Below are 27716 nucleotides of genomic sequence, written 5' to 3' on the forward strand. Positions count from 1 at the left end.
CTTATAGCAACTTCTATTTGGAGAGATCTGTGGGATGTTTCAACGTTGTAGGTTTTTAAAGTGAAAATCGAAGACCAGAGTTCTTAATGATTTCTGTTTTTCTCCTCCCTTCCCCTCAATGATTTCTCTCATTGCATGTTTCAGAGTCCAAAGGTCCCAGCAGAGGTAATGCATTAGGTCCACCTAATGAGTGGGATAATAATTTTATCTCACTATAAAGTTTATTTTGTTCACTTGAACGCTTTTACTTCCCTGCTTTGAAGATGCTGCTGGTGGTGTCTCATTTGCATAGTGCACAGCGAATGTGTTTTTCCATTGAAAAGCCTGTCATTAATGCAGTGTGAAACTGGTACAAATGAGAGAAGTTTCTCCTTCTTGGGTGCAGCTTATGGTTTGTTACAGAGCTATAGCTATTTAATGCTATTTCTCACAGTTCTTTGGCGAGGGTGAAGTTATTTGTGAAGTTATTTCAGAAATGGCCCCATCTTAGCTTCAAAAAAAAAAGAAAAAGATAGATATGAAAGGAAGCAAATATGTGCCAGTCATGTGTACATTAGCCTGGAGATGAGATAACACTGAGAGTTTCTTCCAAATCTTTCTTAGTCTTTATGGCTTCTGATAGTCCAGTGTTAACAACCCTTGATTTCTCCGAAGGAATGATTTTAAATTTATACTTGGGCCAATGGAAAACATGTTTATCCTTAGTGTCATATTAACACTCTCGGAGGAATGACCTGTTTGTCCCCTTAGTTGTACCAAGCTTTGGTGAACTGGAGTTAACTGGTAGTGGTTTGCATGGGGTTTTGAAGCTCTTGCCCGTGGTTGATGTAGCTGCTGACGACCATTTACCGCTGTGACATGGAGCTGAGATTGCGTCGCTTCCCTCCTCGCTTCCAGCCTGCTTCATTTCAAGGCACTTGTTCCTCGGGACATGGCGGGGTGCCAACTCCCCTCTTAGAATTTTCTGATTTTTAAATGGATCTCTGGTTTAATTTCCATAGGGAGATGAACAAAATGTTAAACAAGTTCTTAAATGTTCCTATAGCACACAGACATCATAAAGCACACTGTTGATATCAGCCCTATCTGTTTTAGCATGAAGGTCTGAGAATGGCTTGATACGTGGATTTTCAGCTAAGTTAGATGTCTTTTTCACTAAATTTCTCTGCAAGTGACAAGTCTTCTCCAGCAGTCATAAATTGTTTTACCAGGAATTTGGTTTTGTTTACAAGTGACTATAATAAGTGAAAACAAGTGGTTTGTTATATCGTAAGAAACGTGGGTCATAGGATGGTAACGGCTTCCTGAACTGGGTGGAGAACTGCTCTGCCAAGCCTGCGTACTTTAATATCAGTGGAAGCCCTCAACACATTTCAGAATATTCCTCTCTTTTTATTCCATTACTTAATTTTTCTCTCTGATTTTGATATTATTATTCCCTGCATTCCTGCTGTCTTGACCGTGGAAGGGCTCTTGAGTCTCACTCCTCTATGTAAAGCTCCATTCATACTGGTAAAATGAGGAATGTGGGCTCAGCTTCATTCTTCTGTACTATGAACAGCCAGGACTCATCCCCCTGTAAACAAGAAAATAAAACAACTTAGAATAAGAAGTAAACATGGTGTTGATGCAACTAAAACAGGCAGATCAGAAGTTTCCAGAATTAGGACCCGGGTTCATCTTGCAGCCATAGTTGAATGTTTGTTACTACAAACACAGATGGGTGGTCACACCCCCATGAAGAGCTAGAAGAGCCCTTCTCTCCAGGACTGGAGCAGAGGTGTGAATTTGGCACATTTTGAAAAAAAAAACATTAAAGAATATCTCTGTAGTGACACCCCAGAGAGCTTCCAAAGAGCAGGATGATTCTCACGCTGAGATATGCGTTCATGTGAAATATTTAAGTCACCATTGGGATTTTTTTTTTAATAATAACTCAAAAGATTAAGCTACCTAACTGGCTGAGAAGGCAAGGAGATGCCTTCTAAATTTACTTCAAAAGACAGTCTTATGGGTGTTTCATATTAGGTTAAGAGGACTGCATTTCGTCTCACCTTGAAGTTATATCTGCTTGGTTAAATGAGAAAAAGCCAATTTTTGCTCCTGCTATCACTACAGATATGGTTACGGGAGAGCGAGATGAATGTTATTTCATCTTGCACGTTGGCACATGTCAGGGGATGCAGGAGTGGAGTCTGTGGTGATACAAGACACGGAGCTGGATTTGTGCATTCCACGGTGCTTGCATTGGAAGTTTAAAAACTCAGTTGACTTAAACTGGGTGAATCAGATGCACAAAGAATGGGAGGCCCCTCTGACTTGTTTTACAGGTGGTCTTCAGACGATAATCACATACTGATGAAAAATTTCATGAGTTGTTCTTAAAATACTTCTGCACAACAGCCATTCTGACTTTGATAGTCATCCTTTCTTTCCCAAAGGTCCAGTAGTTTGTAGCTCAAAAGCCTTGTATCCAAAAGCCAAGAAGGACAAGATTGTGCCACTTAACCTTCAGGTTTTCCTGGAAACCGAGTTTTTTCACCAAATTGGTACCATGTAGATCAATTTGAATAATCTTGCTGTTCACGAGAACAAGTGCCTTTTGCCCCAGCTGTATGCTTATGTTTAAGTGCTACATGGTCACCTTTTCCTAAGCCTTTTCTGAACTGCTAAAATAACAAAACACAAGAACTCTTCATTTCTCTTACCCAGTGGCAGCATTTTAATGGTCTGTCAACCTCAAGAAAAGAATTGTTGTCAGGTAAAGCCTACAGATGACTTAGGTAGTGATCACCCATATTTGCTCTAAAGATTTTGTGTATGTTGGTGCTGACCTGAAATAAATTCCCTGGTGTTTTTCATGGAGGATGTGTGAAAGAAGGGAAGGCAGAGGAGAAGAAGGAGAAGGTATTATAGAAATAAAAGACTTTATAAGCGGCTCTGTATCAAAATACATCAAGGGAGATGCATTCTTCTGGTGGCTATTTTTGACTTGTTAAATTAAGTCACTTGACCTCTGTTTGGTCACTTGGCAGAGACCAAATATATTCATGAAATGATGGCTCCTCTGGGCAAATGATTTACAAGCTTCCTTCCTTTCTTTCACCACCCTTCTCGATAGAGGAAGGATTCACAGCATTTAAATAATACCAGTTGCTTAGACTTAAAGTTTAAATGTTTCAGTTAGTGAATGCAGAAAGCAATCATGTGAGAGTGCTATAGAACATGCGTATGTGAAACTTGGGAACTTCATCAAGTTAATATAGTTAATAATTCTTATTTTTTTTTAATCTTTGTGAGATTGAGATGGGTTATCTTTCAATCCAGTTTAGTAAAATCAATCATTCATGAACTACCTTTTGCCTCTGCAGATTCTTCACACCACAGTTGACCTTTTTAGTTGCCTTCCGTATTTTCTTTTGCAGATGTTTCTCCACTTTTTGCCTTGTTTTACCTACTTTTTAATGGTTTGCCGTCATCTCAGAATTGAGGCTCACATTACCCCTAACAAATGTGAGGTTCAGTCTAAGATTATGATCTTCCCACTCCCTCCAAAGCAAGTGTTATTTAAAAACCCAACAGGCTTTAAGTATATGGTGCTACAAATCCTCTTCTCGAGTTCCTAAAATTCCTGTTTTCAGGACCTGCATTTTATTTAACCAGACAAAATGTAGAACTTTAAGTTAAAATTATGTAGAAAATCTACTCATCCGTAATATTAAGGCTGAAGCAACATTTACTAAAGATCATAAGAAAAATGTTTTTCCTAAGGAAAAAGTCACTAAATCTTGCTGTTCTGTCCGTACAGAATGAGTATTCTGAAAGTGTTTTGCTCTGTTTCTTACCTACTGATTTTTTTAGTCATTCTCCAAACAGATCTAGAAAGTAGGATACTTGCCTGAAATTATTTTTGTTGGGACGGTCAACGCAGGGCACTTCTGACTCAACAAATCGGGATTCAGAAAATGATTCAGTTGCACCTTACCTGCATTGAGTCAGTGTTCTAGTAAGCTGGAAAACTTTCCTGTAATAGTCTTTCTGTTTCTTACGTCTCTGTGGTCTTCAGAAGCACTTAGACATGGCCTAGAGATAGAAAATTATTAAGATGTCACCTTTGCCCATTTGTCTTTAGTAAGTGGATCATTATCCGAAGATCCGAAAGCAACACTAATCAAGCTTTGTAACGTCCTCCAAAAAAGAAGCCTTCAGGTGCTTTGCACTCTTCCATAATTCTTTTTCTTAACCTAATGCCAACATTTACCAGGCTGATTGCAGACCAGACCAGAAGGCAACAAAACCAGACAGTATTTCAAGATTCTTTGAGTCTTGTGACAAATAGTCTTCTATTTATTTAATTTTTTTGAAACTCCTTCGGCACCACTGAGCTGGTGCATCTCAAAAGTACTGAATTGCACTGAGATATTTTCCCCATCTGGAGACGGTATGAACTGCTTTCTCAGGTTTTGACTCTTCTCCTGCAAACTGAAGTGTCTGAAGCAGTATTTTGAATGGATATAAGGGGGTAAGGCCACCCGAATAAAACCTGTGCTAAATGAAACTCAAGACAGCAAAAGCCTGAATGAGAGTTTCTGAGGAGTGGAATAGGGAAAGACCGTTACATAGAAGCATTTTGTGGAAAGAATTTTCCAGGCGTAGGCATGACTTTTTGATGTAAGACATAAATGAGTCACAGGTCAAAGATAATGCTTAAGTTGATGGCTTAAGGTATGGGTAGAGCAGCCCTGTCATCCATGCTGATAGAGCAGGAAGCTTTCAAGAAGGGCTTAAACACCAAAGTCCTCAAAAATACAAGACTAAACAAACCCCTGGTATTACTGCTGGTCCCAGCCTGGGTTGCATCAGTTTTGACATGCAGGATGGCTGTCTCCAGGCAACTCAGACACCCATTAGTCTTTAGGTATCCCAAATGGTACTTCACAGAAACAGCCCCTGTTGTCTCTGCATCTGCATTTGGATTTTAGCTAGTAGAGGTCTGAAGGCGGGTGCTGCTCTGCAAAAATGCAAGTTACTTGCTATTCAAAGCAGGAGAGCTACTATGGGACTAACTTATAGATCCAAACAGAAACGATTTTTGCTCTGGGCTGCTCAGTATGACCTTCAACCCATTGGAGAAATCTATTCCTCCTATCCTGGCTTATTTATTATTTGTGAAACATTCATGACTTCAAGTTACAGTTAAGATTAGTTTAGCTGCCTGTCATTTTTCAGTTCAAGGTCAGATTATTTCCTTGCATCCAACAGCATGAAGCTTCTTGAAAAGGTGCATTTCCCCTTCTTCCTCCAGGAAAAAATACATAAAACTTGTGGTCTGGGATGTAGCAGGTCTGTCCATCCCTTGTGACTACTTTCTAGTATGTTTGTTGTATCGTCTTTTTGTGAAAATAGTTCTGTTACGTCTTTTAAAAGGACAAGTAAGATTCAGATACAGATGCAATATAATCCAGAGAAGTGCAGATATTGTACCAACCAAAGCATAACTCTTCACTAGAAATGGGATTAGACTTCAATTTCTATCGGTTTGGCTGCACCATCCTCTCTTTGCGACCACTGTTTCTGGAAGGGTGAAACTTTGCGAGCTTGTGGTCCTGAGGGCGCTCTGCTACCTGAGTAGAACAACACTTTTCTACAAGTCGCCGAGACTTGCTGTAGCATTTGAGACCAGGCTCTCTAAACGGATATTGAATTGCCTTAAGATCTCCTATAAATTAAGTAAATTAGCACCATAGAGCTTTATTAGAGCCTACCTTTAGTGCGAAGGAACAGCTTTTGACAGACATCGTGAGTGTGCCCATATCAGAAGTTTGCAGGACAACCACGTTGATTTTGGTGCCTTCTTTTTGGCACTGCGCACCTAACGTGGTGCTCAGTTTGGTGAAGCAACATACTCTCTTCTATCCACAGAAAACTTCCGGCAGAGACACCCTCTGGCCAGTCACTCGCTGTAATCATTGCAGGCAAATCTGTGAAAGATTTTACATACCAAGATGATAGAGTTAGGAAAAAAAAAGATTTGACCACATGGATTCTTGACAGTCGTGCGCTGGTGGGAAATACAAGCTTGGAGGTTCTCTCCGTTAGCCAAGAGACTTTGCCATTGAGCCAGTTTCTGGCTTTTCAGTTGAGATGAAAGTTGTAAAACCACAGCGGACATTTAGAAAAGCGAGAGAAATCACACTCCATGTGCCGAATATTGTGTATCTCCCTTGTGATCCACGTGAAAACCCAACTAGAGAATCCGGGGGCCTTGGGAAGGCAGATGGCCTACGACCTTCTTGGTTGCTGTTTCTTCCTACCTCATCTACACTACACAGACTCTTGCAGGTCTGAACATTGTCACGTTTCATCTTCACTAACTGTGTCAAAACTCTAACCTGTCTTTACTTAATCTTTTTCTTGGCTCCTGGTCTTGTCGTGTATTCCATCTCTCTCTTTTCCAGTGCTACAGTTGCTTCCTCTTGACCTGATCAGCTCATCCATTCTCTGACCCCAGGCACTAATGTCCAGCCTTGAGGTCCAAGATCCTATCCTCGCCCCTTCTCTCTGACACTCTCTGTATCCAGATTTGTGACTGAATTGCCTTAAGATCTCCTCTATCGTTGTGATCACTATACCACTTCTAAGATCACTTGTGACCACTTCCTGAGCAGATATGTGATATATTTAGGAATTTTGGGCAGACAGTACTATTTTATTTTCACCTGACTGTAACTTTTCACCTGGTTGTGTCTTCCAAAAACACAGCTGCACAATTGAGTGAAATACTATAGCTTTAAGGTCTATAGGTAGACTTTTTATGTGCCTTGATGCTGATGGGAGCTGAGGGTGCTTATCTTTGTAGAACTGGGTGTCTCAGCTAAAAGTGCTTCTGGGGAAGGGTCTTTCCTCAGCTCTGTGCATTCTGAACTTTGCAGAGGGGCTGTGCGGGATGGCATGGTGTGTAAGGTTTGCTGTACTATTGCTGGTGGGGCTAACTTTGAAAAATACAACTTTTTTTTATTTCCCTAGGGCCGATGGGAGAGTCAGCAAGATGTATCCCAAGGTGTTACAAATTCCAGTAGAGGCATCAGTCCGTCTCGTACCTCTCTGCCGGGCTCTGGGCAGCAAAACCACTCTCCTGATCCAGGTAAGGGTTTTCCTAAAGCTAAGACAAGTTAAATAAAATGAAACGGCACTATGAGTAAGACGAGTTGAATGCCCCAACTTTCTTCTTTTTTGTAACTTGGATTTTCTCATCTTTTATTTCTATTTCAATTGTAATTGTTGTTAAAATTGTGTGCTGTATGGGCATCCTTTTTCAATTTTGCTTCTTGAGTTGTTTTTTTTTTTTTCCCCACTTCTGCAAGTTATAAAGCATTTTATGTTTCCAATTGCAAAGAACCTTTTTCATACCATGTGATGAAAAAAATGTCCTGTATACTGGGGCCAGAGATTAAGACCTACCTAAATTCCCATGTCCCTTTCAAAGGAGGAGCAAGCACTCAGTGCTTTCCCTTGGATAATGCTTTGGCCACTGGTAACAATTTTGTAATTTTTTTTTAGGGGGCTTGGAGGTTGGTTTGGGTTTTTTTCCTTTCCCCAAAGCATAACTGTTTTCATTTTTCAATCTTTCCAACAGGAATTGGTAGCCTTGCTGCTTCCTACCTGAACCCTGTAAAGTCCTTTGTGCCTCAGATGCCAAAGCTGCTGAAGTCTCTCTTTCCTGTCAGAGATGAGAAGAAGGGCAGGCAGACCTCTCCTCTTGCACAGCAGGTAAAAAATGAAATCAAATGGGCTATGCAGTAATATTGGTGAGTGCTGTTAGACTTGCTGGCAAAGTGCTATTTTATATGTTGTTGCAGTGCAAACTAAGCTTTTAGTCATAGTAAAGCCTCGTGATGCATTTCCTCTCCATTCTGTCCAGAGATAGTGGAGCTGTTTAAACTTATTGATACACTCAGCCCACTCGGCTTTTTAAAAGTGCCAAGCGCGCTACCAGCGTGATTTATGGTAATACCACTTGCAGCAACAATAGTAAAATTTATGAAGTGCACTTAATGTTGTTTGTGTGTTGCCAAGAAGAAAATGTGATTCTGTTTTTAATTCCTTATTTCCTAGACCGTTCCTTCCCACCCCTCGCCCCAGCTCATGTCACCTTTTACCATCTTCTGCTCTGTACGTTGGACAGTTGCTTTTGTTCATTCTCTTATCTATTCCACGTGTCAGAGGAGTATTTGATTTTCCTTTCTGGTTTTTTTTTTTTGATGCTGTGCTACAAAACTCCACCAGCTCCAGATGTGGCTTCCGTGCTGTGAGCAGTAGACAATGCATGGTCAAGCAGACTAGAAAAAGCTACTTTCATTTAAAAGAAAATAGATGAAATACAAAATCCCATTATAAATAATATGATCTCCTTTATTTGAGAAGCTGTAGTTTATTTATAAAGGAATAGCGCTCTATAGTGTAAGTCTGGAGGATTTAACAAACTGTTATGAAGATAGATCTGGAGCCAGATCTCACTCGTTCAAGTTTGTGGAAGTCCGTTCTGTGGGTGCTTCATCCAACTAACTCTGCTGTCGTCTTGTTCACTCGTCTGGGGTTCTGGAAGCACATCACCTGTTAATTTAGACCTTTCCTCACCTCTTGATGTGCAGACAAATGTTCTAAAGGATATTTTTTCTCAAAACAAAGCAAAACAAACCCTAAAATGCTTAAGCAACTGATTTTTGTGATTGGATGCAGACATTCTGTTCTGTTTTTTGGTCCAACAAAACTTGCTGTTACAAGAATGTCCCAGGACTACAGGAAGTTGTTTTGTCATTGTAGAAGTACAGTGAAATATTAAATAAATAAACAGAGCAAAAATAAATACACTAATGCTTAAATATTTTTAAAAGTAAATTATCGCAGACATAGCACAACTAAAAATAAGGAGGATTTAAAAATATTTTTGGTTTGACTGTGGTTTTATTCTTGACAACATAATAAAAAGAGCAAATTTTACTCCCATATATTATCTAATTTAATGCTTATACATTTTCATGTGGCCTTTTGCTTGCAACAGCCTGAGTGTTGAGACTGGACTTGTATAAACTTACTCCTCTTTGAGATTTAGACAATTAAAATTAAGACAGTGACTTTCTTTAAAGGTATTAGGGTATTGAGAGATGCAAATAGATGCTCTTTACAATTGCAGTGAGAGCCTTTCACAACTTCTTGAATCCTTAGTGAATCAACGAGAGCTGAGATTAGGAGCAGGGCCTAATTTCCTGCCTCTAGTCTAACCACCTGTTCCCACTCCTTCCCACTGTTCAAGATCAGCCTTGCATTGTTTGTCTTTAAACCACAAAGACGTCTATTTAAAGAGATTTTAATTTATATTGTGGATTAGGATGGGAACTCAAGTAATCATGATCACAACAGTATTTAATAGGAAGGAAAATTCTGTTTCTCCTTTGTGTATAAACTAATATATAAATATAATATAAAATAATACATAAATATCCTATATTATAGCTAATATATAATACTGTATCTAATACATAAACAGGAGTGTGTGACGTTTCAATGCTTGGTTGCATCGGAGAGCAACTTCCATTTTTCTATGACCACTGGATCTGTATAATAAAACAAAATCTTAAAATTATTCACTTTAGTTTTGTGATAGACAAATCAATTGTATTGCAAATACACCTCACTGGTCTGAGGGGTTTATAGATACCCTCCACGGCTCTATCGGAAAGGAAACAGAGCTTCTTCACTCCTGCATCACAGTGTATAGAAGAGAGAGCAAAAATTGAAGGAACCGGTACAGAATTAGGTACAGCTTTTTCTGTGCAGCACAAAAAATAAATACCTGTGGGTTTAGCAAGACTGGGTTGAACATCATAAATATCATGTCTCGTAATCTTTCTTTCTATTTCTTTATAATGATGCAAATGCGGGCAGAGGAGTTTAAACGGTGGCGGTGATGAATGGGTATCGTACTGGGAGGATCGTATGGGTATGAATGGGTATCGTACTGGGGTCAGGGTTTAATACCTTATCGCCAGCCTGCCAGAGTGGGACAGCAAACTGGTAATTCCTGCATAACTGCAGTAAACTGAGCGATGGGGAGAACACAAAAAATGATATTTCTGAGTCTCGGATAATACAGAGCAAATGCATCTCAGTTCTGTGGAAGAATAAAACTTCGATACACAGTGGCGGGGGACATAAACGAATGTGCAAGGTGGGAGTAGGTGGCAAACTACAAGAGTAAGGTGAAGCCAAAAAGATTTTCCAGCTGTAATTGCAAAGGGATCTGACCCATAACCAGGAACTGATGGACTTCTGTTGCTGTAAACAACAAATTGGGAGAGCGGGATTCAGGAACAGAAATGACAAAGCAAATGGAAAGATGTAAATCGTCCTTTCCCGGCTAAAAGCAAAGGAACAGATATTTAATACCAGGTTTTTGATAAAAAGCAAGGTGGATCAGTTTTTTAGTTTCTCCTGGTTCATCAAACATCTACAGTGAAGGAGAATTTCCAAAGTACTTGTCAAGCTCCCTTTTCAGTGCATGTCTGTTACGTTATTTGAGAGTACTTAATTATCTAATGTCATTAAAACCCGTTCTGGAAAAACTCTGGTGAACCATCTTGAAGTAGATGGCTGGCCCAGCTGTTGTATTAAATCTCCAATATGTTATAGTTAAACTATCAGGGATAGGTGGCTGTAAATCTCTCCCGAAAGCATGAGATTTGTTTTGTTGCGCCTCGTAAGCAGGGTCTTCTGGCTAAGTTGATTTTAGTGCTTTTGAGCATCGTTTCCAAGGGAGCAGTATTTAACCTTTTCCCAAGTTTATACCTGAAGTTGAGTCCATCATGACCAAGCAGCTCCCCGAGTGGATGCGTTACCGCATCTCTGATTCTGTGCGAGCAAACAGGAGGTGTTCTCATCACTCGTACTGAAAATAACCTTTTTTTTTTTTTTTTTTTTTATTTTATTTTAGCAGCTTCTTATTTCAATCACACGCCGTTCCTTAGGCCGGCATCAACCTTAAAGTAAAGGAGCACGTACAAAAGTTACCTGAACAAAATGCGGGTTTTGTTTGAAGCCAGTGGTTGCCCGAGTTCCAAAAATGCAGAGACGTTCCAGTCAAGGTGGCAGCTAACAAAATTGCTGTCTTTGACCTTCTGAGGCAAGTTTAGTAACTAATCTGGAGAATAATGAACCGCAATTAATGAAATCTGCTCTCGTATTCAAGTGTGTTTCTCAGACAGCACATAAAATAATTGAAAGAACTTCCTGCTCTCTAATTAGTTAGATTGAATTAATTTGGCATAATAGGATTCTTTATGTAACTAGCAGAACGGCTTCCGATGAAGCTGTTTATGTACCTAAAAGATTGGTTTCTGATGAAGCTGTTTATATACTTTTAAGTTAGAAAATGCCTATTTTCTCCATTATCTGATGCCTTTACATTAATTGCTAGTAGTCTGTAAATAAAAAAAACCAACAGTTTGAACATTTTTGGACCGCTGGAATTGCTTTTTTATTCTCCTAGTCTGTTCTTTACAAAGCTTATTACCGCAGTGTGCAAGATTTAAAGCCTTACCAAACCTTCTTGCTGATGGGGGAAAGTTTAAAATACTTGCCTGAAATATGCAGGTGGCTGGAGAATCAGAGTTTCATCTATCTGCGCTTAATTATATTATGTACGTGCTCTTGAAGCTTGTCTTTTTTTATTGAGATGCTGGGGCTTTCCTGGTGTGCACCGAGCAGAATTACTGCTCTTTACCTTATGACCCTGTTGATCTCCAGGAACTGCCCGGGTAATTACATTTGAGGGCATCGTTGGGTGCTGCCATTAAAAATGTACATATTAAATTTCAGTTTCTGTTTTTTGACATTGCTGTGGCAGCAGCACATCCCTCTGACCAGTGTGCATTTGGTGAGTGCATTTTGGTCACCTTCACACTTGAGAACCTCGTTGGATGCTCAGATGTCTTTTTGTTCGCAATGGGCTTAAATGAGAGATCTTGAGTTTAAAAAAATAATAAACTATTGGAATTTCCATACGGCGATGTAGTTATTTTTTTGGTTTGTGGCATAGAAATGCAGAGATGTGACACACGGAGAGGGCAGCTCTCAATTTTTTTTCTCTTTCACCTTCTGATGTAGCCGTAGTATAATTAATCCTAAAAACTAATGAAATGCGGTTAATGAAAAGCTATCTAAATAGACAAAAGCCTTTTTCTGGCAGTGCATTGAAAAATAACAGTTTCATGGATGTGCATGGTGCATAGACTAATTGCAAGAGCTGACATTCTTTAATCAAATGTAAATAATGTGGCCTCGGAGAACCTTCTTTAAAAATCTCGAAGGCTTTTTTCAGAGTTTCAAATCAAGAATCGTTTGGGTGCTATAATCAGCATAGCTCAACAGATCCTCTGTGGCCAGCTGAGCTCATATGTGTCCAGCTCTTGTGATTGAGTTGTTAGTGTTTTGATTCCTTTCTGAGTTTGGTTTTTGCTATCATCCTCATACAAATAGTTTTTAATGAGAATGAGTATGGAAAACTGGCTTTTCAAGTTCTTAGAGAAAACCACTGAAACTTCTTTATGAACTAACTTGAAAATGGTTATGAATTACCCTCTTAATCTGCCCGGACCTAGGAATGAAGTAATTGAACTGCATAGAAAATGATATGGTTAATTTTGCATAAAGTATATTAGAAAAGTGGAATTAAAAAGTATTATTACAGGCTGAAATGTTCCACATATGGAAGGTGAAATAAGAGGCATTTGTTTGGGTTAATATTTAAATGCATGGTGTTTTTAGAGAAGAAAACAAACACACACCAAAAAAACCCAACAAACAAAGATGTACTGGGTTCCAGACCTCCTTTTGGAATATAGGAGATTTTTTATTTGAATGATTAATGACTTTTAAATGATTTTAAAATTGAGGGTGGAGAAGAATATTGTTGGGGGGACCTTTTTAAAATGGATTCAACTTTTTGGGCTGTGTACAGGAGGCTCAGAATTCTTACTGTGTACTTTTCTTGTGAAAGTATTTTATCCCGAGTGCTCAAAACTGGTGATTTAAATCTCCATTTAATGAAGCAACTCTTACGCCCTGCTGCGGAAGTTGCCAATAGCTGCTTTTAAATGGTGATGTGAAGATAACGCTGTCGGTGTGACAGTCCTTGGGCTCTGTCGCTCCTGTCTGGATGGTAACGCACAGACAACAGCGGTGGAAGTTTTCTGATAATGCCCTTTTAGGATTGCACCAGCAATAACCTTGGCTGGACCGTTTCTGGAGCTCGGAGGATGATTCTTGTACGCGCCGGCCCAGTCTGTTCTGTTAAATGCCACCGAACTTCTGCATCTTGGGTGTTAATGTTGAAGGATTTTCATCCAGTGACATGAAATCCAAAAGCTTTGTACTGAAGTCATCAGTCACCACCGTCAGAGGCCTTTCACAAAATGTTTAATGACATAGAAATACCTAGTGTGTTTTTCTGAGCTCATTGAAGAGCTTGCCATTACAGATATGTAATACATGGTATGAAAAAGAGTTCATTTAGGATTTTGATGCCTCTGTAAAGTGGGTGAGATACACATTTGCTTTTCCTGTTCAAGCTCAGGTTGGTCTCCAGATTACTCTAATCACCAGTAACTACGTGGCTTTGGGTCACCTCAAAGTGTGTGCAAAACGACCTCTTGTCTGACCAGAAAATACGCACTCTTAGAAATCCTTGTAAACTCACTGCACAGAGCAGCAGCTCTTAGGAAAAAGACAATTTTTGTTCTACAAAGATTCAAAGATACTTTAAAGGCAATCGCTTTCATGTTCTCTCTTAACTCCATATTTTGTCAGCTTGCTTGAAGAAATTGTGCCAAAAATTATCACTGTAAAATGGTCGTGTTTTGCCATTGGGTAAATATATATGTCTAGTTTAGCAGCTGCTATCTACAAATGCTTAATGACAGAATTTGGCTCATGATTCAGAAATATTTTTCATCCAGTAAATGTCTTCACAGATAGTCAAACACATTGTTTTCAGTATCCTCTTCCCCCCTGCAAGTAACTTGACTACATTTCATAACAAAGCTTTGTTTTAGTACCCTTGCTGCCCCAGCGAGGGTGTTTCTGCCCATCTGTTTCTTGTCAGCACCAAAGTTGGGCAAGTGCCACTTCTCATAATTGCTTTTTTTTTCCCCTCCATGTTTTTCTAAACACTGCTTGGCAAAGTTATTGTGGTTTTGAGATTCGTCATCCTTTCAGGAGAAGAACTTGATGAGGAATGATTAAAGTGTAACCGTTCTCTCTCTTTTGCTATTTGATATCAACTGGATTTTTAGATTTCATGGATTTACAGGCTGCAAGACTGAAGGGTTTTGAGAGATAAAAAACCCAAAAACCACTTTATTCTGTTTATTTGTTTTAAAGGGAGAAAAGGGAATCAAAGGGACTGAGAAATATCCTTAAATACTTTTTCTTATTCCAATTCTGAGTGCTTATCTGTGGATAATGATGCTAAACCTCAGAGCACTTCCCGGAGATGGCACGTGGACTGGGAGGAAATGGGGAAAAAAGGTCAAATTGTGTTATGGTGCCGGTGCGAGAGCCTGGAGCCGGCTTTAGCTCCTGAGACAAGATCTGCTGAAAAAGTCTGTTTCCCCTGCTATATGAGATCACAAACAGAAGTGTGGAAGCAACAAGGACAGTGCTTTTCCTTTGCACAACCTTTCCGAGATGCCAAAAGGCAGTGCTTTGGACCATGGAGATATTTAACCAGGATAATTTGAATTCAAGAGCCTTGGCTTCTCACCGAGGTTCAGCTGCACCTCTGCGAAAGGTTTAAAGCGCTATGTAAGTGCCTGCCTAGGGATTATCCCAAATGCCTTGTGGCCACAGATATTTTCTTCGTTAGGTGATATTTAATAGCTTGGCTTTGCACTTCCAAGATGGACCAACCCATGGTTCAGAGGTGGTCGAAGAGGAGAGAATAAGCGTTCTGCCAAATACTCTGCTCCCTTTAACACCGTGATAAGCTTCTATTAAACCTAAAATTTGCAGGGTTTTCTCGTAAGAAAGTGAATCCCTCTCCTCTCTAGTCTTTGTTGAAGGGAAGCACTTAGCTGTTATGACAGTCAAGTTGTCCTTGCACGTCTGAGTTAATACTTAGGGTGAGTCAGAGAACTCGGGCACCTCGTTGCTCTGAGCTATATCTCTGGACTCGGTCGTGAGTCAGTACCACAGTTGTTTTCAAGTTAATACTTTTGCCTTAGAAGTTTGCCACTTCATTCTAAAGGAAACTGCAGTTCTGGAGTACAAGGTGTCTGAAAACCACTGGATCACAAGCCCTAAAGCTGTGTTTATTTTTAGGCTCCATTGATTCGTTCTGATTCGGGTCACCATCTGCCTCCTGGAGCCCCAGAGCATGTCCCAGTAAGGATCTCAAAATGCTAATACCTTGTGCACCTGAAATCGAGCCAGTTTGCTCTGAACCCCACTTCAGAGGTGTATTTTCAATTAGCAGGTTTAATGACAAGCAAACCCCTCCTCTCCTGCTTTCATTTATTGAAATGAAGCTTCAGTGTCTTACAAGACATTATTTTGATGCACTGTGAACCTGTTGGAATTTTTGTCCATCTTTTGTCTTTCTATATTTTACCTTGAACAATTGTGGTTTTATTCAATGCCTGGCAATCTCTGTGTAAATAGCTGCTGTTTTCTCCCATGTTTGTTTCTTTTGGGGACAGAATTAGTCGTATTCCTGCTTTACTGTAGGTAGAAGGGGTGCAAGAGGAAAGTACCTTACTCTTCAGCTGGGAAGTTTCAGTTCTTTAAACAGATTGTTGAATTCTGGCAACAGCTGTCTCAGAGATGAGCACTGCCTGCACGTTTCTACAGAAGGAGTTCTCAAGGCCCTTGGAGGGAAAAAAAAAAAAAAAAAAAAAAAAAGAAAAGAAAAAAGCAGACTTCTCCCAAATTGTATAATATGTCACCTTTAAAGAGCTCTTTCCCTGAAAGTATGAACCTGCACTTGCAGTATGTTATTTAACAGTGCTAAAGAGAGATGTTTCTGCCTTTTTCTGCTCTTTCCTTTTCTTCCTTCTTCCCTTTCCCAAGGTTCTCCAGCGAACTGGTGGTCCCTTCCCATCCTGTGTCAACAGTGTGTGACAGTCTAAGTTGACAGCTTTGCCTAAGATTTATAGTCAAGTGTCACAATTTGCTGTTAACAGTCTTAGGAGAGTGATTATTTCAAATCTTTAACATAAAAACCTGAATACGGAGCAAGTGAGGGACATTTATTGTCCATGCCTTCATATCAAGCCCCATGCTGTAACAGAGAAGATGCTGTTGAAACACAGAAGTGGTTCTTCTGGCACAGGACCAGTCTGTTGTGATTAGCAAATGGCCCGTGTAGTCCTCACTCTTCCAGGCAGTGGGGATGCCCTCTTTGAAAAGAGGATGCAGAGATCTTGTTTCTGGCTTCCTTTTTGAGTTAAAGCAAACAATGCTAAAAGCTAAACTGAATTACGGTACTGGAGGTGGAGAAAGAGTTTTGGAGATGGACTGAAGCTGAGGATTTCAGTAGCCGGACCAGTACAACCACAGATCTTTGCTATCTGGTTGCTCGGTGGTCTTTGACCAACCGTATAAAAGAAAATTTTGTACACTATGGGTTTGTACCTGCAGCTGCTTATGTGTTAAAATTCAGGTTTTTACCCCTTCAGAGCGTGTCATCAGAATGCAATAAAATAGCAATGCTCTGTCCTTTTGTGGCAAAGGTTTGTTTGTGACTCCGAAATTTCAAATTTAAGTTTTACTATTTACCAGTTTGACAATATTTAATCCTTTAAGTCAACGATGCTCTGTGTGTTGTTTTTTTTTTTTTTTCATTCCTGCAGGCTGTCCCACGAATTATGGTCCAGTCTGCCAGCATCGATGCCACTGCTGCAAAGATAAAACAGGTAGGAACATCCCAGGATGCGGTGATGCAATTTTCATAACCACGTGCCTGGGAAACCCAGAGGTGGCAAAAGCAACTGCTGGGGTCGCTGCTGAAAGCCTGTTGCCGTTCTGCTGTTGCTTCACTGGGAGACAACTAAACGCAGCGTGTGGTGCTGGGTTCTCTTAGGTCCTGGTAAAATCTCCCCTTATATCACTGGTTTACACTTTTATATTTAAAAGCCCAGTTAATCATATGATTACATTAGCAGTAAACTAGCTAAAATTTAGCTGTTTTGCTACTTTAAAAGGCAAATTGCTGGGCTGTAATGCTTTCTATAAACAGAAATTCTCTGTTACTCTGAGTGTTGAGCTTAATTCTCAGTTTTACATTTCAAGCCAATTCATTATATCGGCATGAAAAAAAAAAGGCTCTTGCTAAGCTGGAGAGAAAATAGACCCTTATGATCTCCCACAGTTCAGCAGAACTTGAGCCTTATGAATAGCAAATCAACTTTCTCCCACTGTGCTTTTATTGTCTTAGCAAAATCTGTGTTATCTGAACGCTTAAAAGGGAAAACCCCAAAGAAAGAGCAGAGCTCCAGAGTCCACGTGTGCACCATCCTCTCCATAGAAAAGCTAAAAATATGTCTTTAATCCACAGGAATATTTGAAAAAAAATTTTCTGTGTTACATTTCACTTAGCAATAGCAAGCTGGCCTTTGGTTCTGAAATTCCTGTAATTCAATCAAATCCCTCTCTCTTCAAACGCCACTTACGTTTCCAGTGGAAAAGGCACTTCAGAATAAGGTGGAAATCCTGTAGTTTGGGACATTTAACCACTAGATGGGATAAACCACAACATTTTGAAGAGTAAACAAAAATGTACACCTGAGAGTTAAGCCAGGATATGTACGAATCTGCCATCCTCCAACCACTGTTTTTTTTCCTCCCCTTCATATTAGCAGCCTCCTCCCTCCCTCCCAAAGAGATTTAGAGACATCCTAATCTTTTAGAGTACATGTGCTGGCAAAAGATATTGATCTATCAGATTTAGTAAACTTTACAGCCAAGAAATACATCACTAAAATGGGCTGTTAATCTCAGGAGGTGCAGTTAATTTCATACTCTGAAAGTGTGTGGTGCTGGCGGCATTGAGGTGGGAATGGCATTTGGAAACGGGGACATAAATGACAGTTTAGGTGGAGAGCCGTGATTTATCAATCCTGAGAGTTAAGCCAAATAACTGAGAGAGACTTATAGATCATGGCTGTTTCACATTTCATATAAATCCTGCTATTCAAACAGCAAATGACCATTCCTGTAATATAAATAATTTTTCAGTAAATATTGGGGAACGTATTTCTTTTAGTCGACACTTTTCTTATTAATGGAAGAAATGAGCTGACAATCCTACCAGGTTTGCAAAGCTGACTTCGGATCAGCTCGCATCTTCTGAAGATTGCAGCTACACAGGGATTTAGATAAGCTGGAGGCCTTAGTACTTCCCAGAAGCCTCGTATCTATCTTTTTAGCCCAGATATTTTGGATAGCAGAGCTCCACGGTCCCTGTCCTCTTCTGTTTCAGATTCATCAAGAGGGAGTAGGGAAGCAGCCATTCGAAACTGCGGTGCAGACGTCTGAGGTGGACAAGAGTCCCGAAAAGCCCCCCAAAGTGCCTTTGCAGCAGCCCACAGGAGACACCCAGGCACAGGACTCCCAGGAGGGACCTCCGAGTCCTCTGAGTGAAGCCTCCAGTGGGTACTTCTCTCATAGTGTCTCCACAGCCACCCTCTCTGAAGCCCTTGCAGCGGGAAGTGATGCTGTGGCTCAACCAGGAGGTCAGATGCCTGCAGCGAGTGACCTCCCAGCTCCCGCTGTGGCTCAGGTCTCCTCTTCCGACGTGCCAGGGCACTCGGACAGCTCTTCGGAAGGCTGTCTCGGTACTAAGAGAGAGAGTCTGCCCGCCTTCAGCCTTCAAAGTGCTCCTGCGAGACCTAAAGACAGCACCGAAGTGAATGGAAACGATGCTGTGAAATCGAAATCTTGCACATCTCCCGTGACTCAAAGTGAGCAGGCAAACGATGCCTCTGTAGCCACCGATGCAAAAACCTTTCTTTCTACCTCCACTCCGAAGAAGGAGTTGTCATCCCCGCAATTGGTGGAGTCAGCAGGACAGGCTAGGAAAAAAGAAATGGCTTCTGGGGCTTCAGAACTGGGGTTTCCCAAACCACATATCCATCCTGACCAATTGTCCCAGTCTGGTGTCGCAGCCTCCCCCTTCAAAATCCAGAAAGTCAAGACATCAGAGCTGAAGTCCTTCACAAGCATGTTGGGGACAGATCCCACGTGTTCGCTCAACACAGAAGAGCAGCAGGAAGGAGAAAAGAGCACATCCCCTGCCCGTGGACTGAACCATAATGGATCAGAGCTGGCAGAAGAAAAACTGGAGGTGAATTCTGACTCCGAAGATGCCAATGAAATTCCCGAGTGGCTGAAAGAGGGAGAATACGTCACAGTTGGCGCAAATAAGACTGGCACCGTTAGATACATCGGGCCCACAGACTTTCAAGAGGGAACATGGGTTGGTGTGGAACTGGATTTACCTTCAGGTAACATTAAGATCTAGTCTGGGTATAAAGCAGACGGCACGTCAGAGTTTGCAGGGTCAAATTAATGTCATTTTTGATGGGGGGAGGTTCATTAGCCATTACTGGGTGCATTTTGAGATCGGGGAATATAAAAGATCTTTCCCTGCCTGTAATCTTTTTCCAGTCTGCCTTTGTCAACCTGGTCTCGCTGACCTCTGACTGAATTGTGTCCCTTTCCAGTTATTTCCTTGGCTTCTTACAATGGAGGTAGGAATCAGGATTGCTTTTACGGTGCAGCCCGGTGAGTAAATAGCTGCAGGAGACCGGTCTTGTGTCCAAAGAGTTCTCTTCTGGGCTCCTGCTCTGAGGATGAGGGTGTCCAAAGAATAACAGGAGTTGTAGGATTCAAACAAGCAAAGGAATATTTAGGCTAAATAAGTTGCAAAGTCTTAACAGGTTACTTGTTAAATAGTCTCTCATGAGCTATTTTAAAATAAGCTGTAAGATTGCAATGTGTGTGTGTGTATATATATATATATCCCTGTATGTGTGAAAACCAGCGGGAAATAATCATACATCAACCACCAGGACATGCAGATGAGTTCAGGTTTCTTTCAGCTTCTCGTGTATCATTCCCGTCTGGCTCTTACCTGTACAAGGGTAAACTTCCCAGAATTTAGGTTGTAATACATACTTTTTGGAAACTAGGATGCTATTCCTGGGGAGGCTCTTGTTCATACGTGCCGTGGAAAACCAGTGGCTTCAGCGCAGACCCTTTAAAGTGAGGGAGACCAGAGAAAGGTGACGGCATTTGTTCTCTGCTGGAGGTTTCAAAACTCCTTCCCTCTGCAGGTTCCTGGCCACTTCCATGGCACTCGTTTTCTCCAGGGGAAGGCAGGGCTGGTGGAAAATTCAAGAGACAAGCTGTAGATACCGCTGCCTTTGATAGTAAGAGGGGTTGCTTTACCAAGGGCACGTAAATCTCCTTATTTAAATCCCTTTAACCAAGCTGTAGCGTTCCCAGCCTGCAGCGCAGGCTGTTTGGTGAATCAGCTCATCCCAGGTAGTTGCCCACATTCATCTCCGCTGCACGCTTCCCGGGGATCGGAGCCCTTCACCAGGATAAATGCTGTGTCAAGGATCCAGAGCTCCCATTAAACGAGCAGTTATCTTCCCTGCACACGGAGTGCTCGTAAAAACTAAACGGGAAGGTGGGTTTTCAGCCAGCTTCAGAAAACTCTCTGGAGTTTGCCAACCGTGGCTCTAATCCCTTTGAAAGCCGTAGGCATGATTGTCGGACCTGAATTCGTGCCTTATTTAAAAAAAAATAAAAATACATATTTACAGATCCATTTCAGTTTTGGAAAGTCACCTTCCCTCCCTGTCTGGCTGCTCTAGTCCACAGTGATAATTCTGTTCAGCTGTTTGGATGTACCCGGGAAGCAGCAGCTTCCCTATCTGTGGAAGAGTCGAATGGCTGCGAGATTTTTGGTCCGTTGAGGACTCAGCTGCTGATGTTACTGGATTATTATTTTTTTTTCTTGCTGTTTCCACAAGGATTAAGTTCCTGATTTGTTGGAGCATAACTGGCTTCTAGCACATCTGGAGCTTCACTTGGGAAATACGGTTGCAAACTCCTATCTTTGTCCCACTAAAAACGGGGGCAGAAATCCAAGTCCTTGGCCACCTGAGGGTGTGTGGGACCCAACGCAGTAACGGGGGTAGAGAGAAGGGAACACACGTGGAACAAAAAGAGTGACTTCATGGCGTTTGAAGAGCTGTTGTATCTTTTGGCAATTCCCTTCACAGATGGGAGCGGTCTCTGTCCCGGTACCCAGAACAGCGATACGAGGTTTTTGAACAGTGTTCATGAGTTTTTTTTAAAATGCTCTAAAGGGAGGAATAGAAAGATCTCAATAGCACCAGCGTAAAGAATTAATTCTTTCTGTTCTGTGAAGGTTTTATGGCCTGGAAACAGTAACTCTTCTCAGCTTCAGTCTCGCAAACTCTGAAAACCAAAAGCTCTTTTAAATGCTTTTTTCCTTCCTTCCTTCCTGATAGTTTCCATCTATTGCTGAACTGATTATTTAACGCTTTTGGTGAAATTAAAGAATTCCCCCGAACAGCAAACGGGAGGAAGAATAAGGTGGAGAGTCCCATTCAGAGTAGCTGTCTCCATGCAATGGCTTTGCTGGTGTTCGGCAGTGAAGTTATACTGGTGTCACTGGAGCACAGCCCTGCAGCTGGAAGCCACCTGAATCAAGTCCAGCCTTCAGCAGGCAGCTGCTTCCTCTGATTTTATAATTTTACCAAGTTCAGATATAAAATTAGCCGGTGATTTTTTTTTATCTTCTCTCCTGTGGGAAGGTTCCTCCCACTTCTCCTCTGGCAGTTGGAGACTTGGGTTTATATCAATAAGTGCATCGATCTTCAGTTGAGATTTGTCCTCCCGTGCCCGTAGTGCTCTCTCCTCCAGGGCGTTCACCTTCACCGTGTATTTATAGGGAACAGTCGTCTTCCATCACAGCCTTTTCTTCTCCTATTGTCCTCCCAGTAGCACCCCCTACGCACGCAATAAAAGCCAGTTTTGCCTATCATCTTTCCTTTCTCTTCTCGTCAAAGGTAAGAACGACGGGTCCATCGGAGGGAAGCAGTATTTCAGGTGCAACCCGGGCTACGGTTTGCTGGTGAAACCGGGCAGAGTCAAGAAGGCCACGGGGCCGGCGAGACGGCGAAGCACCGGGCTGAGGTTACAAGGAGGAGCCGCCGCTGAGAACAGGAGGAGCGGCAACTTCTCCGGCTCGGCCTCCAACCTGGCTTCGCTCACGGCCCTGGTGAAATCAGAAGGAGGATCCACGCTACGACCGGAGAAGAGCCAGAAAAACGCGGAAAACAGGAAATCCTGGGCAAACTGAGATGGTCCTTTCCCCAGCAAACGCCACGCAAGGCAGCCAGGGGAGAGCAGGTCTTCTGCCTTCGGGAGGCTAAACCAACCACGGGAACGTCTCGTTTGTGGCAAACACTAATGAAGGGGGTTTCTTCTCTGCTTTGGGTGATTGACATGTTAATTCTTTGCCTTGTCACGGTGCTGGATCTACGTCCTTCATTTCCTGTTACAAGTTGTAACGCGTCAGGGTATGACTGATGGCAACCAGTGGGTGTGAGCTCTGCTCTCTTCCACCTTCCAGAGAAGGGAGAGACGTGGAAATGGCTTTCCAATAGCTACAAAATACTCCCCACGCACAGGCAATTCTTAAAAAAAAATCCTCCCCAAAATAACGGTTCTTTTCTAATTTCATAAGAGCTGTGTCCGTATCGAGTAGTACGTGGTGAAAGGGCAAGGTTATAACGATTCCAGACAGGCAGAGAGGTGAACGTAAAACTTTATTTAGAAATAAAGAACCCCCAAAACCCCTTTATTTAAAAATAAAGGGGACCGGTGCTCGTTTTGATTACTGTCCTGTTGTCCCTCTCTCCTGTGGAAATCAGCACAATCTTTCCAGCTGATTCGTTGGGAACAGGAGAAGGCCCATGACCCACTCTGTGATAATTTTGATCCCTTTTTTTTTAGGAAAGAGAGGAAATGAGCGAATTTGCTGTCTGTAATCTGTTTAACGTGCCCTCTCACCATGGCAGGATCCCCTCTCTCGCTTGCCCCAAAGTGGCAGGACCTTCTTTCTGTCATTTGGGCCAAGGGGGGGTTTGCAGAGAGACCAGCACTTTTGTGCCGCGACGTTCCCACCCAGCCTTGGGAGACGCTTGGATTTTTACCAGCTATGCAAAGCCGAGGGTGGCTGTCCTTGTAATGGGATGAATCCGGTCTATTTATTTTTTATTTATTATTTTAAAAGATGAAACGTTTGCGCTTTACAATCATCCCCTCCCCTCGCGCCCTTCCGAGCCTCCGTCCGAAGAGGAGGTGCCTCCGTCGCCGCCTGAACCGTCCCCGCGAAAGCAAAACAGCTGATGAGTTCTTCCCCAAAAACTCATCTCTCCTTTCAAAGTGGGAGGTTTGGGCTGGCTTTTAGAAAACTTGATTTTATTTTTGGTAACCCTTGCTAGTTTTTAACGGCCGGTGGCACAGATTACACCTCACTGTAGGCGTGTGTGTACGTACACGTGCGCGTATCCACGTATGCACACACCCGATTGCTAACAAATCAAGAAAGGCCACAGAATTTTATATCCTCAGCTGGTTATATCTTCTTTAGTCATCATGGGGGGGATTGGACAGCTCGGTCAAGAGATGTTTTTATCTACCTGGGGAATAATTGGGATGCTAACTTAATCATTAAACTTTTAATACGTATCTAGTCGCCGCTGCCCGTGCCGCAGGTGGGTATCGAAGTGCCTTAGCCGTCTGCTTCAGCGGTCCGAGGGAAAGACACATTGTCATCAAAGGAGAGAGGGATGCTTAGCGAAGGAGATGATTATGCTGATTTACCGTAATTAATATCATTTATGCAGAAGGAATAAAATTAAAATAGAAACTAATCTGTAGCAGCAATAAGTGGGACGGGTTACGAGGCAGCACGCTTAGTACTGCCAGGGCCTCGTGTATCCTTTCACCTTTGTGTAACTACTTTCAGTGTTTCCTACATTTTCTTAAGCGAATCTTAATATAAAATGTACAGACCAGCTTTTAAAGATATTTTTAGTGTACAGTTTTTCCTCCTTTTCCTTTGCACGAAGCTCCTGTCCATTCAAGCCGAGACGATGGGAGAAATTTAGTAATAAAAGAATTCAGAGGCGAAAATCCTCAGTTTTAAAAATTGTAACTGTTTTTATAGATGTGACTCATGCAACAAAACGACGTTTCGTTTTGGAGTATGACGAGTCTCACTGATGAAAGACCAGCCGCTAATTAATACGATGCCTCTGAAACTGCCTTGTAAGTTTTCTAAAATCCATCTTTACCGTTTTTGGTTGTTTTTTTTTTTTTCTAATTGCACTTTGTTCTGATGTGCTGCAGAGAGTTCGCTGACGCGAAACAGCCCCCGGACCCGTCATCGTGGTTTTTCAGTCTCAGCATTTCATTTACTGGATTTAGGGAGATCTTTAGAACTTCTTGCTGTTTGCCCGGTGGCCCCTTCGGGGGGAGATACGAAGGGAAGAACCTGCCTGAGTCCTTTTTGAAGCCTCTTTTCTGGCACCGCTGCCTCTGAAGGTTGGAATTCTGCGGGACCAAGGTAAAGGGAGTGAAGTTGCAGGAGTGACAGGGTCGAGCAGAAGCAGTCGGGTTAATCGTTCACTGTTTGTGTGGCCCACTCTAAATTCCTCTGGCCGGATTTGTACTATGGCTCTGAAATACCTAAGGAGGTATTTCAGTGTTTGCACATGTGGAGCACGAGGTCGGAGGCTGCAGCCGATGGATTTGCGGTGAATTCCCTCTCCCACCTACCCCCGGTTGTGTTAGAAACCTGCGCTGCGCGTGTTCACGGGGGCGTGAAACACGGTCTGAACAGAACATACTCACTGCCTCCTCTAGGATAAATTGTCCTGGAAGGCCAAACAAATCCGAGTCGGCCCCGAGGACGTTCCTAGAGGATTTCTCTGACTCCCTCCTGCTCACCCCCGATTTCCTGGGGTTTCTTCTAAAGATATTTTCCAACATTTTGGCACAATGTGTGCATCCTTCTACTCAATGCCATCTGTCACTCTGCACCAGCTAAGCCAACTAACCAGAAAACAGTTTAAAATCATAACAAAGGTTTTATATATATATATATATCTTTTTTTTTTATTGATAACTTCAGAAGAGCTCTACTCTCAGCATAAAGGAGGACGTGCCCTTAACTGGAACCGCCCAGCAACCAAGGCTGGCGTGTTAATAGCTATGCATATTTTCCAAGATTTTTTCATGCACTTTATCCAGGGAAGAAGAATATTTACTGCAGGAACTGTCATTTGTAGCGAGTGTCTCATTTCCCGTGTCTGCTGGTGGTGCAAGTTTGCTTTCCACACCCCGGAACCGTGGCTGGGTCTGGGATTTTGGGTATAGGAAGTTGTGTTGTAGGGTGGGAATTGTACGGGTCCCGACCCGTGTCCGCAGCTCCACAGGGGTGCGGGTTCTGAGCAGTGGTGTCCTTTGCTCCCAGCCAGCCCAGAGCATGATATTCTTTGGAGGGACTTTTGGGGGTTTTCTCAAACCAAGCCAAGACTTTTTTTCCTGTGTTCTGTTCCGCTCTCACGGTGTTTTGATCTCTGTGTCCAAAATAATTCCTTTTCGGTCCGAGGGTCTTGACTCTTTCCTGTTTAATGATGTAGTTTAGTTGAGGAAAACTGATAGAAGCGAGTTCTGTGTGGTAATACTGCCCGAGTCCTTCAGAAGAGAGTTTTCATAGAATCACAGAATGGTTTGGGTTGGAAGGGACCTTAAACATCAACCTGTTCCAACCCCCTGCCATGGGCAGGGACACCTCCCACCAGACCAAGTTGCTCAAAGTCCCATCCAGCCTGGTGTTTGTTGGTGGTTGAGATGGAAGCTCCCCGCTGCTGGGTGTTCAACACCTCTTTGCCCTCCTACCAACCAAGAAACCCCCCTCATTCCTGCCTATCGGTCGTGAAAACCTGCATGAAACGAGCTCGGGTGTTGTACAGACCCGTTTGTACCGTCCTGGAGCTGTTGAGGAGTCTTTTCTGTGCTGGTGCTCGTGTTGTCCTTACGCTGGTACTGCCAGCTCTTTGCACAACAAGTTCCGTGTCCACAGTGCCTTATCCCTGGGTCAGCGACGCGTGGAGCCGGGGCTGGATCTCACCCGGCCTCCAGGCTTGTTGGAAAGATGGTGAGAATCACAGAATCACATGGGGCTGGAAGGGACCTCTGGAGATCCTCTCCTCCAACCCCCTGCGGGAGCAGGTCCACCCAGAGCAGGTCCCACAGGAACGTGTCCAGGCGGGGTTTGAATGTCTCCAGAGAAGGAGACTCCAGCACCTCTCTGGGCAGCCTCTTCCAGGGCTCTGCCACCCTCACAGGAAAGAAGTTCCTCCTCGTGTTTAGGTGGAACTTCTTATGTTCAAGTTTGTGAGAAGTGAAGGTTCAGAGTGGTCACACTACAAAATACTCCTGAGCTGGGGTCACCAACAAGTATCTTGTTCCTCCGTCTCCTTTCTCAGTCTTTGCTTTGGTTTCTGTGCTCTCCACCCTCCTCCCAAGCCCCCGCTGTGTTTTTCACCCCCCGGCAAATCTCAGCTGCTGCTCTCGGCTGGGCTCGGGGGCAGCGGAGCCTCCTGGCACAGCCTGGTCCTGCCTCTGGCACCCGAGAGAGAGCGGGGACGTGGCTCGGGGCTCCGTAAACCCAGGGAAGAGGGAGGAGACGCCTCGGCGCAGGGCGGGAGGGACGCGTTAAAAGATGTTTCCCCTTGGCCGGCCCGACCCGCTGGAGGGGAACGGTGCTTTTGTTGGGCAGGAGAAGGCAGCTGCTCTCCCCCTCGCCTTCCCCTGCCAAACTGATTCTGAAGCTGATGGAGGAGCCCGGCTCCCAGCAATAACCGGTGGGGTTTGAAGCGGCTCGTTCCCGCCTCCCTTCAAACCTCCTCGTCCTCGGTGCCGCTCCCCCCCGTCCCCCTCCCCGGCATCCTCACGGCACCCGACGGCTCTTCCACAGCCCCCGACATCCCCGTGTCTTGGGAAAGCCTTTCCCAGCTCATCCCTCTGTTGGTGTCTGTAAATGTCGTGGGTCTGTATATAAAGAGTGGCTGGTTACGCTGTTCCCTGTCCATCGGTGTACTTTAAATGAGCTAAAATCCAAAGATACTTTGTAATGAGCTGTAAAGTTTTTAATTATTTCTGTACAATACTAAATTACTGTGATATTGTATTATACATGCGATGCAGCCTGCAGTACCTAAATAAACGTCTTTAGAGCCGGGTAAGTCTGTGCTTTGTTGGTCTCACCAGGAGGTTGAGGTGCCTTCCCAGCCCGGCGGTGGAGTCGCGTCACTCCAGGGTGCCGAGATCTGCTTCAAACGAGACTTTTGCCGGCAATTTTAGGGACCTTCCCATCGACGAGCAGAAACCCAGGGCTTTACCTTCCCTCCATCCTCCCTCCTCTTCGATGCTGGGGCAAAGAGCCCTCTGCCTGCAGCCGTTCCGTGTGGGAATCCTTGTCGCAGACCGCGGGTCCTCGGAGCTGTGCTGAGCCAGGGGAAAGCTTTATTTAATACTCATTTTCCCTGTCA

General features: G+C 42.9%; 1 protein-coding gene across 1 annotated transcript in view; it reads left to right on the top strand.

Moving 5' to 3' along the window:
- Window positions 1-22450, top strand: part of KIF13B (kinesin family member 13B) — a 128825-nt gene extending 106375 nt beyond the window's left edge. The window contains exons 36-40 of the mRNA XM_074153665.1: window positions 7027-7144; window positions 7637-7770; window positions 16905-16967; window positions 18533-19556; window positions 22158-22450. Coding sequence (XP_074009766.1) covers window positions 7027-7144; window positions 7637-7770; window positions 16905-16967; window positions 18533-19556; window positions 22158-22450 — 1632 coding nt within the window. The remainder of the gene's footprint in view (window positions 1-7026; window positions 7145-7636; window positions 7771-16904; window positions 16968-18532; window positions 19557-22157) is intronic.
- Window positions 22451-27716: the final 5266 nt, after the last annotated feature.

Source organism: Numenius arquata, chromosome 9, assembly GCF_964106895.1.
Source record: "Numenius arquata chromosome 9, bNumArq3.hap1.1, whole genome shotgun sequence".
Lineage (NCBI taxonomy): Eukaryota > Metazoa > Chordata > Aves > Charadriiformes > Scolopacidae > Numenius > Numenius arquata.